General features: G+C 40.4%; 1 protein-coding gene across 1 annotated transcript; it reads left to right on the forward strand.

The window, feature by feature from the left end:
* Window positions 1-51: 51 nt before the first annotated feature.
* OIP5 (Opa interacting protein 5) lies at window positions 52-16216 on the forward strand. The gene is made up of 5 exons (XM_044230881.1): window positions 52-389; window positions 639-705; window positions 7025-7147; window positions 9777-9858; window positions 15624-16216. The coding sequence occupies exons 1-5, from the start codon at window positions 68-70 to the stop codon at window positions 15717-15719; spliced, it is 690 nt and encodes a 229-aa protein (XP_044086816.1). The 5' UTR covers window positions 52-67; the 3' UTR covers window positions 15720-16216.
* Window positions 16217-16372: the final 156 nt, after the last annotated feature.

Consider the following 16372-nt stretch of genomic DNA (forward strand, 5'->3'; position numbering starts at 1 on the left):
AGGAAGCAGGAATCGTGCTTGGGCGGGCCAGGTGCGTGTTCGAAGCGGAGGCGCGGGCTGCGGAAAGATGGCGTCTCGGCCGCGGCGGCATCGTTCGCGATGTGCACAGCTTCCGGGGGGTGATTTTTGTGATGCCGCTAAGAAAACAACTGACAAACACTCTTGTACGACTTCTATGGAGTGGGACACGCAGGTAGTGAACGGGTCCTCGCCGCTTGGCCCCGCAAACCTGGGAGCAGAGGAGCTGCCATCTGGCCCGCGGCTGCCGTCGTGGCTGCAGCCCGAGAGGTGCGCGGTGTTCCAGTGCGCGCAGTGCTACGCCGTGCTCGCTGACTCTGTGCACCTCGCCTGGGACCTGTCGCGGTCCCTCGGAGCTGTGGTCTTCTCCAGTGAGTGGGGGCAGAGTCTGAGGAAGGCGGAGGAGGGCCAGAGAGGGGGTTCCCGCTTTCTCACGCGACCGTCGAGAGCGAGTGGTGAAAAAGACTGGGGGGAAGATTTGGAAGGAAACCCCTTTGCCAGGGGTGAGGACAACTTTTCAGGATTTTTGTGGCCATGATGAATCTATCTGTAAAGGGTACGTTTTCCCTTTCAAAGCTTCACAAGTACTCTTTCCTTCTGACCTGTGTTTGTCTTCCTAGGAGTCACAAATAACGTGGTTTTGGAAGCTCCCTTCCTAGTTGGAATTGATGGTTCGCTCAAAGGCAGGTACGTACGGGGAGCTGGATTCTAGTCCCTCACTTAGTAAGACCGAGGAGCGCGGAACAGACATGCACAAGGGGGAAATTGTTCTTATTTGCGCCAGAACAGAAGTTTATTTCGTTCTTACAGTGAATTTGAAGGATGTCTCTTTTACCTATTTGAGACTTGTAGGAACTTGATGTGTTAATGAAATGGCAAGATTGTATTTGTGTGTAGATTTTATGATCTTTCTGAGGGCCACATCTCTAATGGTTTGTGCAGGTTAACTGAGGCTAAGAAGGTTATGTCTAGTATGGGAAAAGGGAGAAATGTACCTTTTCGTGTATAGTGAGAATCATTATAGACTACAGTCCTTTGAGATAACTAGGACTTTTAAATATGCATTTTACTTGGAGTTTGTATTAAGCCATGGTAGGAATATTTCCTCTGTCATCTAGGGAACCTTGGGAAGAACACAAGTTCAATGTTAAGGACTTGAATACTGCGGATAAACTTTGCGTCTATTCTGTTCTGTGATCTACAAGAGACAATGAAGTGCTCAGTGAATTATTACAAGGCTCCTTAATTTTGAACGTTGGCTTTTCCAGCACAATAATTCATTCTGACCTCAGTTTTAGGGTTAAAAAAGGTATAGGAATTCTTAGTTTCTTTACTCAGTAACCAAAAAGAGTTTTACAGTTCTTCTTTCCCAACTGAAACACACTAGCTGTCCTTACCATAGTGTCTTTCCACCCAAAGGGAACAGGGAGGAAAAGAGTGGTGGCTTACTTGTAATTGGGTTATTTGGGGCCAGAAGCAGAAGCTCTCCAATTATCTTTCTTAGAATAGAATAATGCATCTAGACACATACTGTCCAATACTGTAACCATTAGCCACATGTAGCTGTTGAGCACTTAAAATGTGGCCATCCTGAATTGAGAAATACTGTGAGTGCACAATACACATTGGATTTTGAAGACTCTTCCTTTTTTTTTTTTTTAGATTATTTATTTATTTATTTGACAGATCACAAGTAGGCAGAGAAGCAGGCAGAGAGAGAGGAGGAAGCAGGCTCCCCACTGAGCAGAGAGAGCCTGATTTAGGGCTCGATCCCAGGACCCTGGGATCATGACCTGAGCCAAAGGCAGAGCCTTTAACCCACTGAGCCACCCAGGCGCCCCAAGACTCTTCCTTTCTTAAGAGATTTTATTTGATATATATAGAGAGAGTATAAGCAGGGGGAGCAGCAGGCAGAGGGAGAAGCAGGCTCCCCACTGAGCAGGGAGCCTGATATGGGGCTTGATCCCAGAACCCTGGGGTCATGATCTGAGTTGAAGGCAGACACTTAACTTACTGACCCACCCAGGTGTCCTGGATTTTGAAGACTTGATACAGAAAAATTAATAGTTTAAAAACATTGATTACATGTTAAGATGATATTTTTTATATATTGGGTAGTATAAAACATTAAAACTAATTTCCATGTTTCTTTTGAATTTATTTTTAACAGGACTAATAGAAAACTTTAAATTACTTAAGTGGCTCACATTTTATCTCTACTAGAATTACTGATCTAGATGGTTTATAAAACACTGGAGGGAAATTCCAAGTATTTGTGTACTTTTAGAATTAGGAGAGGGACGCCTGGGTGGCTCAGTTGGTTAAGCAGCTGCCTTCGGCTCAGGTCATGATCCCAGCGTCCTGGGATCGAGTCCCACATCGGGCTCCTTGCTCGGCGGGGAACCTGCTCCTCCCTCTGACTCTGCCTGCCATTCTGTCTGCCTGTGCTTGCTCTCTCCCCCTCTTTCTCTCTGATAAATAAATAAATAAATAAATAATCTTTAAAAAAAAAAAAGAATTAGGAGAGCCATGGGACTTGGCAGGAAGGGATTTATTACCAGGAAATGGTTCATGTGATTATAGAGGGTGAGAAATCCCAAGAGCTGTAGTTGGCAAGCTGGAGAGACAGGAGAGCAGTGGTTTAGATCAGTCCAGGTCCACTAGTTTGAGAACCAGGAGAGCCAAAGGTGTAAGTTCCAGTCCAAAAGCCAGAAGGCTCTAGACTGAAGAAGTGCCTATATTTCAGTTCAAGTTTAAAGGCAGGGGGAAAAAACAATGTATCAGCTTTAAGCAGTCAGGCAAGAAGAATTTCCCCTTACTCCTGACAGAGTCAGCCTTTTTGTTCTATGCAAGCCTTCATCTGATTATGAGGGTCACCCAATTGGGGAGGACAATCTGCTTTACTCAGTCTACTGATTCAAGTGTTAATCTCATTCAGAAACATTCTTATAAACACATTCAGAATAATGTTTGACCTAATAACTGGGTACCATGTAGACTAAAATTTAATCATCCCATGTTAACTTGGCACCCATATGCATCTCCTAAAACCATACTCAATCTCCAAATAAAGACAGTTACAAGGGGTGCCTGGGTGGCACTGTAATTGTTAAGCCTCTGCCTTCGGCTCAGGTCATAATCCCAGGGTCCTGGATCGAGCCCCTCATCAGGCTTTCTGTTCCCCCTCTCTCTCTGCCTGCCTCTCTGCCTACTTATGATCTCTCTCTCTGTTTTTTTTTTTTTTTTTAAAGATTTTATTTATTTATTTGAGAGAGAGAGACAGTGAGAGAGAGCATGAGCGAGGAGAAGGTCAGAGAGCGAAGCAGACTCCCCATGGAGCTGGGAGCCCGATGTGGGACTCGATCCCGGGAACTCCAGGATCACGCCCTGAGCCGAAGGCAGTCGTCCAACCAACTGCGCCACCCAGGCGTCCCGATCTCTCTCTCTGTTAAATAAATAAATAAAATCTTTAAAAAAAGAAAGAAAACACACTAACCCTTTCTCTAGAAAAGGAATTAAAGTCCTTAAATAATGTTTACATTTCTTTCATTTCTCATAAGTTAAATACTGTGATATAAAATTAATAATACTTAAATAGAGGGGCACCTGGGTGGCTCAGTGGGTTAAAGCCTCTGCCTTCGGCTCAGGTCATGATCCCGGGGTCCTGGGATCAAGTCCTGCATCAGGCTTTCTGCTCAGCAGGGAGCCTGCTTCCTCCTTTCTCCCTACTTGTGATCTCTGTCTGTCAAATAAATAAAATCTTAAAAAAAAATACTTAAATAGAATTATATTGTTTGATATAGTATGATATAAAATATGATTCTATGTTATATAATAAGGGAATAGAGAAGAACAGAGATAAACACTCAGACACACAAACCTACTCATAGGGGCACCTGGGTGGGTCAGTGGGTTGAGCCTCTGCCTTCTGCTCAGGTTGTGATCTCAGGGTCCTGGGATTGAGCCCTGCATTGGGCTCTCTGCTTGGCAGGAAGCCTGCTTCTCCCTCTCTGCCTGCCTTTCTGCCTCCTTGTGATCTCTGTCTGTCAAATAAATAAATAAAATCTTTAAAAAACAAAAACAAAACAACCCCCCCCCAAAAAAAAACCCTACTCATAACAAAGGAGGAAATACTCATGGCAATTACAGTATTCATTTCTGTAACTAGTCATTTGGTCATAGCTGTATTTGTAGCTACCTTCTTTGACTGATTATCTGTATCCCCTTTTGCCTTCAGCAAGCACACGCTGGCCATAGATATTGCCTTAACCGGTGTGGTAAAGCAAACCTTCATTTTTATTTATTTATTTATTTATTCATTCATTCATTCATTTTTTATTAAATTTTAAAATTTTTTATAAACATATATTTTTATCCCCAGGGGTACAGGTTTGTGAATCGCCACGTTTACACACTTCACTCACCAAAGCACATACCCTCCCCAATGTCCATAACCCCACCCCCCTTCTCCCAACCCCCCTCCCCCCAGCAACCCTCAGTTTGTTTTGTGAGATTAAGAGTCACTTATGGTTTGTCTCCCTCCCAATCCCATCTTGTTTCATTTATTCTTCTCCTACCCCCTTAAGCCCCCATGTTGCATCACCACTTCCTCACATCAGGGAGATCATATGATAGTTGTCTTTCTCCGCTTGACTTATTTCGCTGAGCATGATATGCTCTAGTTCCATCTATGTTGTCCCAAATGGCAAGATTTCATTTCTTTTGATGGCTGCATAGTATTCCATTGTGTATATATACCACATCTTCTTTATCCATTTATCTGTTGATGGACATCTACGTTCTTTCCATAGTTTGGCTATTGTGGACATCGCTGCTATAAACATTCGGGTGCACGTGCCCCTTTGGATCACTACGTTTGTATCTTTAGGGTAAATACCCAGTAGTGCAATTGCTGGGTCATAGGGCAGTTCTATTTTCAACATTTTGAGGAACCTCCATGCTGTTTTCCAGAGTGGTTGCACCAGCTTGCATTCCCACCAACAGTGTAGGAGGGTTCCCCTTTCTCCGCATCCTCGCCAGCATCTGTCATTTCCTGACTTGTTGATTTTAGCTATTCTGACTGGTGTGAGGTGATAATCTCATTGTGGTTTTGATTTGTATTTCCCTGATGCCGAGTGATATGGAGCACTTTTTCATGTGTCTATTGGCCATCTGGGCAAACCTTCATTTTGAAGGACTTGAGCCATTAGCAGACTAATATTCAATGAAATATATTATATTACACACATAAGCATAATTTTGGGATTTTTTTCACATTTTTGCCCTGTGCCATAAATTAGTTTCTGTCAGACATTTTTCTGTAAGTACTGTGCTTTATCTGGTACCACTAATTGCTATCTAGGGATTAATTAAAATTAATGCAGCCTTATTTCATGGCTTGTTTTCTGATTACTGTATTCACAAAAATACAGTACTATATGTGTGGTTCAGGACTCAATTTACCAATGAATTGGGATACTGTATTGCTTGGTCCTTTTTAGTATCCATTGACGTGAATCTTTTTTGTTATAGTCATATGATTTTATACTCTATTGTTGCAGTTTTACTGCATAGTATGTTTATACAAATAATTTTTTCCCCTACCAAACCATAAAATTGTTTTCGGGGATGCCTTGCTGGTTCAGTTGGAAGAGCATACAACTCTTGATCTCGGGGTTGTGAGTTTGAGCCCCATATTGTGTGTAGAGAGGAAATAAATAATTTTCAGTACATGCCTGATGAAACATAATTTTTTTCTTAAAACATTTCTTTGAAGTATTTGGGATGCCTGGGTGGCTCAGATGGTTAAGCATTTGCCTTTGGCTTAGGTTATGATCTCAGAGTCCTGGGATCCAGTCTTGTGTTGGGCTCCCTGCTCACTGGGGAGCCTGCTTCTCCCTTTGCCTGCCACTCCCCGTTTGTGCACATGTGCGTGCTCTCTCTCTCTCTCTAACAAATAAATAAGATATTTAAAAAACAATAAAACATTTCTTTGTAGTATTTGGGTGTGTTTTATGACCAGCAGATATGGTTAAGTGATTTACCCAAGTGGTGTAACTAGAATCATTACCGGTTTCCTCATCTAGTAATCTTCAAGAGGGTAAAAGAAAAGAAAATAGGTGGCTTGCTAAGGTAATAGCATTTTTGTTTTTTCTCTTTTGGTATTTTGTCTGGGTATTTAAAAAAAATATTTATTTATTTATTTGACAGACAGTGATCACAAGTAGGCAGAGAGGCAGGCAGAGAGAGGGGGGAAAGCAGGCCTTCCGCTGAGCAGAGAGCCCGATGTGGGGCTTGATCCCAGGACTCTGAGATCATGACCTGAGCCAAAGGCAGAAGCTTAACCCACTGAGCCACCCAGGTGCCCCTGTCTGGGTATTTTTTTAAGTTAATTTTTTGTTACATCTGCAAAAGAAAAATCCTGGTTTGAGTTTGATTAATAAATTTTTTAGTAAACCACAATCAACACGATTTTTTCTTAAGCTAGGATTGGTTGAACTGTAGCTAATTTATATGTTCATGTGTAGTTTTATATGTTTAAATGTTAATCTGATTATTTAGCTCTTTTTTCTCCTTTTCAAATGTAAATTATTCTTTTTTTTTTTTTTTTAAAGATTGTATTTATTTATTTGACAGAGAGAAATCACAAGTAGATGGAGAGGCAGGCAGAGAGAGAGAGAGGGAAGCAGGCTCCCTGCTGAGCAGAGAGCCTGATGCGGGACTCGATCCCAGGACCCTGGGATCATGACCTGAGCTGAAGGCAGCGGCTTAACCCACTGAGCCACCCAGGTGCCCCCAAATGTAAATTATTCTATAAGTGACAGTTGTACATCCATAATAATCTATGATGTAATTATATTAAAAGCTGAGTTAACCTTTCTTGAATATGACATTTCTTCAGTCTCAGTCCTATTATAGCACAGTTTTTAGGAGAACTGGTTCCAGAGACTGGTTATTTTATATTTCTTCTCTGATTTTCTTACCAATATTCTGTTTTTCACTCCAGCACTTACAACCTTTTATTCTGTACTTCCTGTGGGATTCCCATTGGTTTCCATTTGTATTCTACCCATGCTGCTCTGGCTGCCTTGAGAGGTCACTTTTGCCTTTCCAGTGACAAAATGGTATGGTGAGTTGACTTAGATATTCTTTATCAAGTATATTTTAAAAGGGCTTCCAGAATGTTTGTCCCAAAGAAAATGGTAAAGCAAGGCAGTGGGACCAAAATATAGTTTCATAACATTATGCTCATTTTAGATGTCTTATAATCATACCATGTCTTAATAAGCTTACCATCAAATAAATGAGAGGATATTCTTTTGTTACAGAAACTTCTGGAAGCTAAGCTTTTTGCAAAATAATGTTGTAATAGATACTTACTAGGTTTGTGCCCAGCCCCTGTTTTCTTTCCCTGTAGAGTGGGACCTTGTGGCCACGTTTTTTATCATGTGTGATACCACTCCTGGTGATGGGATCAAGATTGAATACCTGACATAAGCTAAGCCAACAGATTTTCTACTCTAGGAATTTGAAGGAAGGATCCAGAGACACTGGTCATTTGTAGATGTTAATGGGGCTGAAGTTGGGAAGTGAAAGCTCAAGGTTTAAGGTTGCTACTTTCTATGTTATGCATGTAGATGGGTGAAATCTTATCTGCAAAAAAGAGTGAAGCTGATGGTTACCCCCAAAAAGTAAAAAAATAATAGCCATGTGGCCTCATAGAATCAGATAAAGTACCATACTTGTTCCTTCTTAGGTAGTACTTTGGATATTGATCTTCCTAATACTGCTATCACTTAAGCTTTTTTTGTTTATTATAACAAACTGGAACATCTATCTTAGTCTTTCCTTGACCATTAAAAACAAAAAACCCCAAAACAGCCATTGATGACCTAGTTTGTGCCAGTCATTACACTCACCTCACTGAGTTCTTAATAGAAGAAAACTGGGACTCAGAGGTGGAGGAGCTGAGATTTTAACCTGTGTCTTATCTTCAAAGCTCATTTTCATTTCATTAAACATAGAGTTTTCTTTTTCTCATTTAATGTGCTTAGATCAGTGTTTCTAGCTGAGCTATGTATGACTAAATAATAAAACTCTTAAGTAAAGCTTGTCCTTCATTCATGAGGTTGTTCAAAATGCATTATTTTGTGCAAATTTTCTTTTTTTGCTTTACTGCAGATTTTCACCAGGAAATATATACTTGAAATGGATTGAAAATTTACTTTCAATCAATTTCTTCTTAAATAATTTTTAAAAGAATTTATTTAAAATAAATAAATTTGATAGTACAAGTAGGCAGAGAGGCACTCAGAGGGAGCAGGAGAAGCAGGCTCCCCACTGACCAGAGAGCCCAGTGCGGACTTCATCCCAGACCCTGAGATCACAACCTGAGCCAAAAGTAGAGGCTTAACCCACTGAGCCACCCAGGTGCCCTTAAATAATTTCTATCTAGAATTAAGTTTAAAGAGGGGGGAAGGTATTTATAAATGTGTGCTATTAGTAACCTCAAATCTTCTTTAAAAACAGTTACAAGTAGTTGTTCCAGTTGAGCTCTAATTGATTTTTTGCTTAGGGAAGTTAAGTTTTTTGTAAATAAAATTTTTAATATAAAATTTTAAAGTATAATAGGAATTTAAGTAATTTCTTAAGCTTTAAAATGAGGTGTTGGGACTCAGAGGTCAGTATATTCTTTTTGATTAAGTAGAAATTAGGCAAGTATAGCTAGCCTGAGTCTGGGAAGATAATAAATCTATGTCTGTGTACATCAGAATGAATTGCTAGCAAAAGAAAACGAGACTGACAGTGGCTTTAAGAAGTAAGGCTTGAAGTGATTGGCCACTCCAGGAGTCCTCCAGAGGCTCAGCCACAATAGGGCTCTGGATCAGCATCTCTGGTTCTCTTGGCCTTTTCCTCTTGGGTGCTACTGCAGTTATAAGAATTATATCCATAGCCAGTACCATCCCCAACCAGAAGGAAAAGGACATGGGAAGTGGGAACACAGGGAATGGTCTTATTTTATCATCAAAAATGTCCTTATTATTGGCCAAAACTATGTCACATGATTGCCTTAAGGTGGGAAAGCAAATATGTGAGAGAAAGGAATAAGATTGCCGCACTTGGCTCAGAACAGTTCTGATTCATGTCCTGTGATTGAGCATACTCCTGCCTTAAATAAAATCTGGGTTCTGGGTGCCTGGGTGGCTCAGTCAGTTAATCTGCCTGCAGCTCCAGTCATGATCCCCAGGTCTTGGGATTGAGTCCCGCATGGGGCTCCCTGCTATGTGGAGAGAAGCTCCCTGCTTCTCCCTCTGCCTCTGCCTCTCTTTCTCTGTCTGTCATGAATAAATGAATAAAATGAATAAAAAAATAAAATCTCATGAATAAAATGAATAAAATAAAATCTGAGTTCTGTTAACAACGAAGAAGTTAGGAATGGCTAATGGGGTAGGCAACCAACAGTGTCTGTCACCATATGATTACTTTTCTTCTAACTGCTATACAATATACTTATTCATGTGATCTGTTTATGTGTTTGTCATGGGATAATTTTTTTCATGTATTCCCAGCTGGCAAGGGGTGAGATGAGACACACAGTCTCGGATGATTTCTTAATTGAGAATACAATATAAATGTTGAAATGAAAATCTGTAAGGAGGCTGTCTTTGCCTGATATTGCTTTAGAGGACAAGTTTGGTTCATTGATTATCTTGTATGTAGTATGATACTAATATTTTCTTTATATATTTTCTATCCAGCTATCAGTTAAAAACAAAAGCCATAGTAAATGCATCTGAGATGGACATTCACAACTTGTCTCTACCAGAAAAAGTTGCAGAGGTAAAATTTCATGATGGTTGGATGTTTCCTGTAATACAGGCATACCTCAGAGATGTTGTGGGTTCAGTTCCAGACTAGCACAGTGAAATAAATACCTTAATACAAAGCAAGTCAGATTATTATTTTGGTTTCCCAGTGCATATAAAAGTTATGTTTACACTATACTATAGTGTACTAAGGGTGCAATAGCGTTATGTCTAAAAAAATATACATACCTTAATTAAAAAATACTTTATTGCTAAAAATGCTAACCATCATCTGAGCTTTTGGGGAGTTGTAATTTTTGATCACAGATCACCCTAATAAATATAATATTAATTAAAAATTTGAGATATTCTGAAAGTTACCAAAATGAGACAGAGCCATGAAGTGAGCAAATGGTGTTGGAAAAATGATACCAATAGACTTTCTCACACAAGGTTGCCGCAAAGATAATGTGTAGAAAACACAGTATCTTTCAAGTGCACTGAAACAAAGCACAAGAAAATGAAGTATGCCTGTATAGACAACTCTTGACAGTTTATTCCAAAGAATATGGTGGTGATGAAATGGTGTAATACTCCAATTATCCTTTATGCCTGCTTTGACATTCCTTATTGAATTTTTTTTTTTTAATATTTTGTTTATTTGACAGAGGGAGATAGCGAGAGAGGGAACACAAGCACAGGAGAGCTGGAGAGGGAGAAGCAGGCTCCCTGCAGAGCAGGGAGCCCAACATGGGGCTTGATCCCAGGATGCTGGGATCATGACCTGAGCCGAAAGCAGACATCCCACAACTGAGCCACCCAGGTGCCCCTCCTCACTGAATTTGAACACAAAGCCAGATACTGTAAGGTCCAGTTCAAGAGGAAGAAGGAAGCTGCTTAGCTCCTGCATGTCCCATACTTTTCACCTCTGTGCTGGAAATGGACACCATTATCTTTCTTAGATTTGTCTGTCCTTTCTTTCTTTCTCTCTCTTTTTAAAAAGATTTTATTTTTAAATAATCTCTACACCCAACGTAGGGCTTGAACTTAAACCCGGAATCAAGAGTCATAGCTCATTCTGCTGAATGAGCCAGCCAGGTGCCTCAGATCTGTCCTCTCCGTAGGCACTTCATGTTTACCTGTCTCAGTAAAGAGTGGTGAAACATCAGGAATTCTTGTTTAAATGGATTTTCCTAGGTGGTTGGTAGTTTCGAAGTTGAAGAAAGCAGCTTTGTTTTGGTAGCTTACTAGCCTCTCTTTCTAGTGGAGGAAATTTGACTAACTTTACTACCTCAGAAGAACAACCTTAGATTTACTGTTCTTTTTGTTTTTAGTATTGTTAATTGTTTATTCCTTGCTCATTATACATTTTGTAACCAATGGCATGTATTTTCCAAAGTTTAAGTATCTTTTAGGACAGGGGAAGAATGATTTTTGGGAGTATTGTTTTGTTAAGCTCATGAAACCATGTTCTAAGCCAGGTATTGACAAACTTTTCCTTTTCCCTTTTTTTTTTTTTTTTTTAAGATTTTATTTATTTATTTGACAGGGAGAGACACAGCAAGAAAGGGAACACAAGCAGGGGGAGTGGCAGGCAGAGGGAGAAGCAGGCTTCCCGCTGAGCAGGGAGCCTGATGCAATGCGGGGCTCCATTCCAGGAACTTGGGATCATGACTTGAGCAGATGGCAGATGCTTAACCGACTGAGCCACCCAGGTGCCCCATACTTTTTCTATAAAGGACCAGATGACAAATATTTTCAGCTTTGTGACCATTCATTCTCAAGTACTCAACTCTGTCCTTGTAGTGCAAAAGCAGCTGCAGACAATATAGAAACAGATGAGTGTGGGTGGGTTCCAGTAACACTTTATTTACATAAATGGGCAGCAGTTTATCCAGTCACCGTGAGCCAACTGTCACTCTAAGCACCCAAGCTGATGAGAGGGGTCAGTAACTATTTTCAGTGTTATGGGAGATAACTTCTAGAAGGGCAGCCTGAGGAACTCTGTGGCCACTCCACTCCCAGCAAAACTGCCGTAACTGAATAAAATTACAAAGGAAACAACCATTTTAAGCCTTAAGAAATTTTCCTCAAGGCATAAAGCAAGTGAAGAGATATTTATTTAAGAAAACCTACAAAACCTCTGTAAGAATAGTGAAACCTGTGGCATTTGAGCCTGCTCCCTCTTATGCCTCTCTATCTCAGAAGAATGGAGGCTCTGAGCAGCTGTAGCCAAGAACACAGGGATGGTTTTTAGTCTAGCTTCCAGCTGAGGGGTGTGATATCTTCCCAGGAGGGGCAAGCTATCAGTAATTCTCATCAGACGCTCTGTTCCTGTCAAAAATGGCCACTTAACAGGTGCAAGTTCTACCACTGGCACAGCAGGCTAAGTACTAGGAGCCCATTCACCCTTCCCTCAGGTTACTTATAGGGCAGAGGTGTCACAATGACCGAGGTAAGCCAAGAACAGAAGTTGGCGCCTATACCCAGCACTTTGCTTATAAAGCGAGGGTGTCATTCCCAGAGACGCTCCTAGACTAAGAGGCAGATTGTAAAAACTGCTCCCCCACCACACTGCTGTGGTGGAAACTGCTGCCCAAAACAGTGGAGATTTTGAGGTAAGCAATTAAGAGGAAGCTGATAGTTCCATGATAGCAATAAGCTAAGCCATAGATTAGTTAGAAGGTTACCGGACAGAATCAGGGAAGAGACAGCCAAGAAAAGCCCTCTTGGAGTAAGAACAGTAACAAAAAGAATGGCTCCGGATCTTTTAAAGACTACCTCTGCAAATGCGGGGAGGGAGGTCCTGAATTTAATTGGATTAGACTGAGCAGTTTATGTCCCAAGGCATTGTCAAAAGCTCCAGGGCAACAGTCCAGCAATTATTGAAGGCGAATAGCTGGACACAGATCAGGGAAGATCAAGAAGACACGGAAAGAGCCTGCTGAACCCAGGTTCTTCCAGGTGACTGCACATGCTTAAGGTTCTGTTCTCTGAGGACTGACAGCAGTCTCACATGGTGGGGAAGACAGGTATCACTGAATAGCCTAGCCCACTCACTGAAACAGATAGGAAGACACAATAAGCTGAGGAGTGGGTATTTAGTATCCAGAGTTGCTGTAGTAAGTTATTTAAAATGTCCAGTTTGCAGAGTGCCTTGCTGGCTCAGTTGGAGGATGTGTAACTCTTGATCTTAGGTTTGTGGGCTGAGCCCCATGCTGGCTACTTAAAATAGTAAAAAAAAAAAAATTTTTGTTTTTTTTTTTTTTGCAAATATCCAGTTTGCAACAAAAAATTAGAAAACACTCAAAAATCAGAAAACACTCAAAGAGGAAAGTATGACCCATATATGGGATAAAAAGCAGGCATCTAAAACTGCCTATGAAAGGGCCCAGATATTGGACTTAGCAGAAATAGGTCCAAAAAACTAAAGGAAACTGCTTAAAGAAATCAAGGAAGGTACGATGACAATATCTCATCAAATAGAGGATATTCTTAAAGAGTTAGAAATTACAAAAAAAGCACCAGTTGGGGCACCTGGGTGGCTCGGTTATGCATCTGCCTTCTGCTCAGGTCATGATCCTGGAGTCCTGGGATTGAGCCCCACATCAGGCTCTCTGCTTAGCAGGGAGTCTGCTTTTCTCTCTGACACTCCCCCTTCTCATGCTCTCATTCTCTCTCTCTTAAATAAATAAAATCTTAATAAATAAAAATAAAAAACCAGTTGGAAATCCTGAAGTTGAAAAGTACAATAACTAAAATGACAAATTCACTAGAGGGACTCAACAACAGATTTGAGTTGCCCGAAGAAAGAATGAGTAAACTGGAGATAGATTAATGAGATTATGGAACCTGAAGAAAAAAGAATGAAGGAAGATGAACTGAATTTAAGACATCTCTTGGGCACCATCAAGCATGCCTAAATATTCTTTGATAAAGGAATACATACCAAAGGAGTACAGAGAAGTAGGAAGGATATTCAAAGAAAAAATAGTAGAAAAATTCCCAAATTTGATGAAAAAACATTAATTTACATATCCAAAACCTCAACAAGTCCATGTAGGATAACACAGAGATACATACCCCAACACATCATAGTAAAAATGAGGAAGAAACAAAATCTTAAAGGCAACAGAGAAATGATTCACCATATCCAGGGGTACTCCAATATGACTAAGAGGTTCTAGAGTTACCTATTTAATTTAAGCAGCATTTCTTGAATTTCATTTTTGTATCCTGTGTGATAATAAAAAGATTTAGTGTATGGTGCAAATTATGTCAGAAATAAATTTTTGGAGGTGCCTGGGTGGCTCAGTAGGTTAAGCCTCTGTCTTTGGCTCAGGCCATGGTCCCAGGGACATGGGATGGAGCCCCGAATCAGGCTGTCTGCTTAGCGGGCAGCCTGCTTCCCCCTCTCTCTGCCTTCCTCTCTGCCTACTTGTGATCTCTCTCTGTTAAATAAATAAATAAAACCTTTAAAATTAAAAAAAAAAAAAAAAAAGATTTTTTGTTGTTAACCTGATTTCAACATAAGATTGTTATCCATAATTCTATATTCAGTGATAACTTTATTTCCTAAGCATATATTGTAGGCTAAATACCATTAAGTTTGGTTCTTGATTTAGGTAGAATAGTTCAGTAGTTCAACAGAACTATAGTTCAATAGAATTATTGAAAATTACCTATTTACCACAAACACAGATTGTTCTTTTTTTTTTTTAAATAAACACAGGTTTTTTTTTTTTTTAAGCTTTTATTTATTTATTTGAGAGATAGAGATCACAAGTAGATGGAGAGGCAGGCAGAGAGAGAGAGAGAGAGAGGGAAGCAGGCTCCCCGCTGAGCAGAGAGCCTGATGCGGGCGGGACTCCATCCCAGGACCCCGAGATCATGACCTGAGCTGAAGGCAGCGACTTAACCCACTGAGCCGCCCAGGCGCCCAAATAAACACAGGTCCTTAACCCAACAACCAGGGTTACTTTTGAAGGCCTTTAGCAGAATATTGAAGAAAGGCATTTGTTACTGTAAACAAAGAAGGAAAAAAGTTAGATTTTTGCTACTAGAAAGGGAGGGGAAGACTAGTTGATGCTGCTCTCCACAAACGTTCTTACCCACCTTATTCTTGTCTTTCTTCCTAATACTTGCCATTTAGACGTGGTAAAAAGCCATAGGAAGGAAGGAGACAGAGAAGCAGTGATGCTCAGCAGTGGCTGTCTTTTTTCATATGAAACTTTGTATCTGAGGATCTTACCGTGCTCTGGGTTTGTTATATAAAGTTCTTTCAGAAATAGGAAAAGTGTATTTATGTAATGTGTTCAGACATTGCCAGTTCTCAATCACAAGTTTAAAAAAGTGGCTGGGAGGGGCACCTGTATGGCTCAGTGGGTTAAAGCCTCTGCCTTTGGCTCAGGTCATGATCCCGGGGTCCTGGGATCGAGCCCCGCATTGGGCTCTCTGCTCAGCGGGGAGCCTGCTTCCTCCTCTCTCTGCCTGCCTCTCTGCCTACTTGTGATCTCTGTCTGTCAAATAAATAGATAAAATCTTAAAAAAAAAAAAAAAATGTGGCAGGGACACCTGGGTGGCTCAGTCAGTTGAGTGTCTGCCTTCAGTTCAAGTCATGATCCCAGGATCTTAGAATCAAGCCCCACATTGGCTCTCAGCTCAGCAGGGAGCCTGCTACTCCATCTCCCTCTGCTTGCGACTCTGTCTATTTGTGCTTGCTCTCTGTCAAATGAATAAATAATAAAATCTTAAAAAAAAAAAAAAGATGCTCTGATACCTGTTCATTTTCCTTCTCAGCTGAAAGAGAAGATAATGTTAGCACATACTCAATTATATTCACTGATGAAGATTCTGAAGGAAGTAACTCCGGACCAGCCCAAGTCAGAAAACTGATCCAGAATTAAAGCTTAAGTATCAGGTTTAGGCCTTTTTACTATCTTCTGTCAACAGGTGCTATTTGATCAATTCTCAAGAAAGATCGGCTTCAAGAAGGGATGGGAACTGTGGTTTATTGTGCTTACCTCTAGGCTCATTTTCCAAATGATTTGAGAAGCTGCTTCTTAAGATGAGAAACTAAGGAAGCTTCTGTCCAGATTTTATAGCTATTTGCCTTACGAACTTATTTTAGCTTGTCAATGTCATAAATACTTATTTCTGAAAATCTATTTTACTGCAGATTTAGGTTGATTAGGAAGCAATGTCCTGTGAATGGTCTGATATAAAGACGCATGGTTGTTAGGAAAATAGAGTTGTATTTAATGTTGACTACTGTTATTTCTAAATGGAGCAGTTGTTATGGTGAAGACCGAGAAACCATATTTTTTCTTACATAAAATATAGGTACATACATATTCTGTAGATAATACTCAATAAACTAACTGGATAATGTACAATTTCTCTTTCTCTTTTCATTTCTAAAGTAGGTAATAATGAGAGGAATGACAATGAGAGGTAACTGGGTGAAAATGCGAGGAATGCCAAACATCAAACATTCCCAAAATGCTGTTTTTTCCTGTTTCGCTTTATGCAGCACTTAGGTTCAGTAC

This window comes from Neovison vison, chromosome 13 (genome assembly GCF_020171115.1).
Source record: "Neovison vison isolate M4711 chromosome 13, ASM_NN_V1, whole genome shotgun sequence".
NCBI classification, from domain to species: domain Eukaryota; kingdom Metazoa; phylum Chordata; class Mammalia; order Carnivora; family Mustelidae; genus Neogale; species Neogale vison.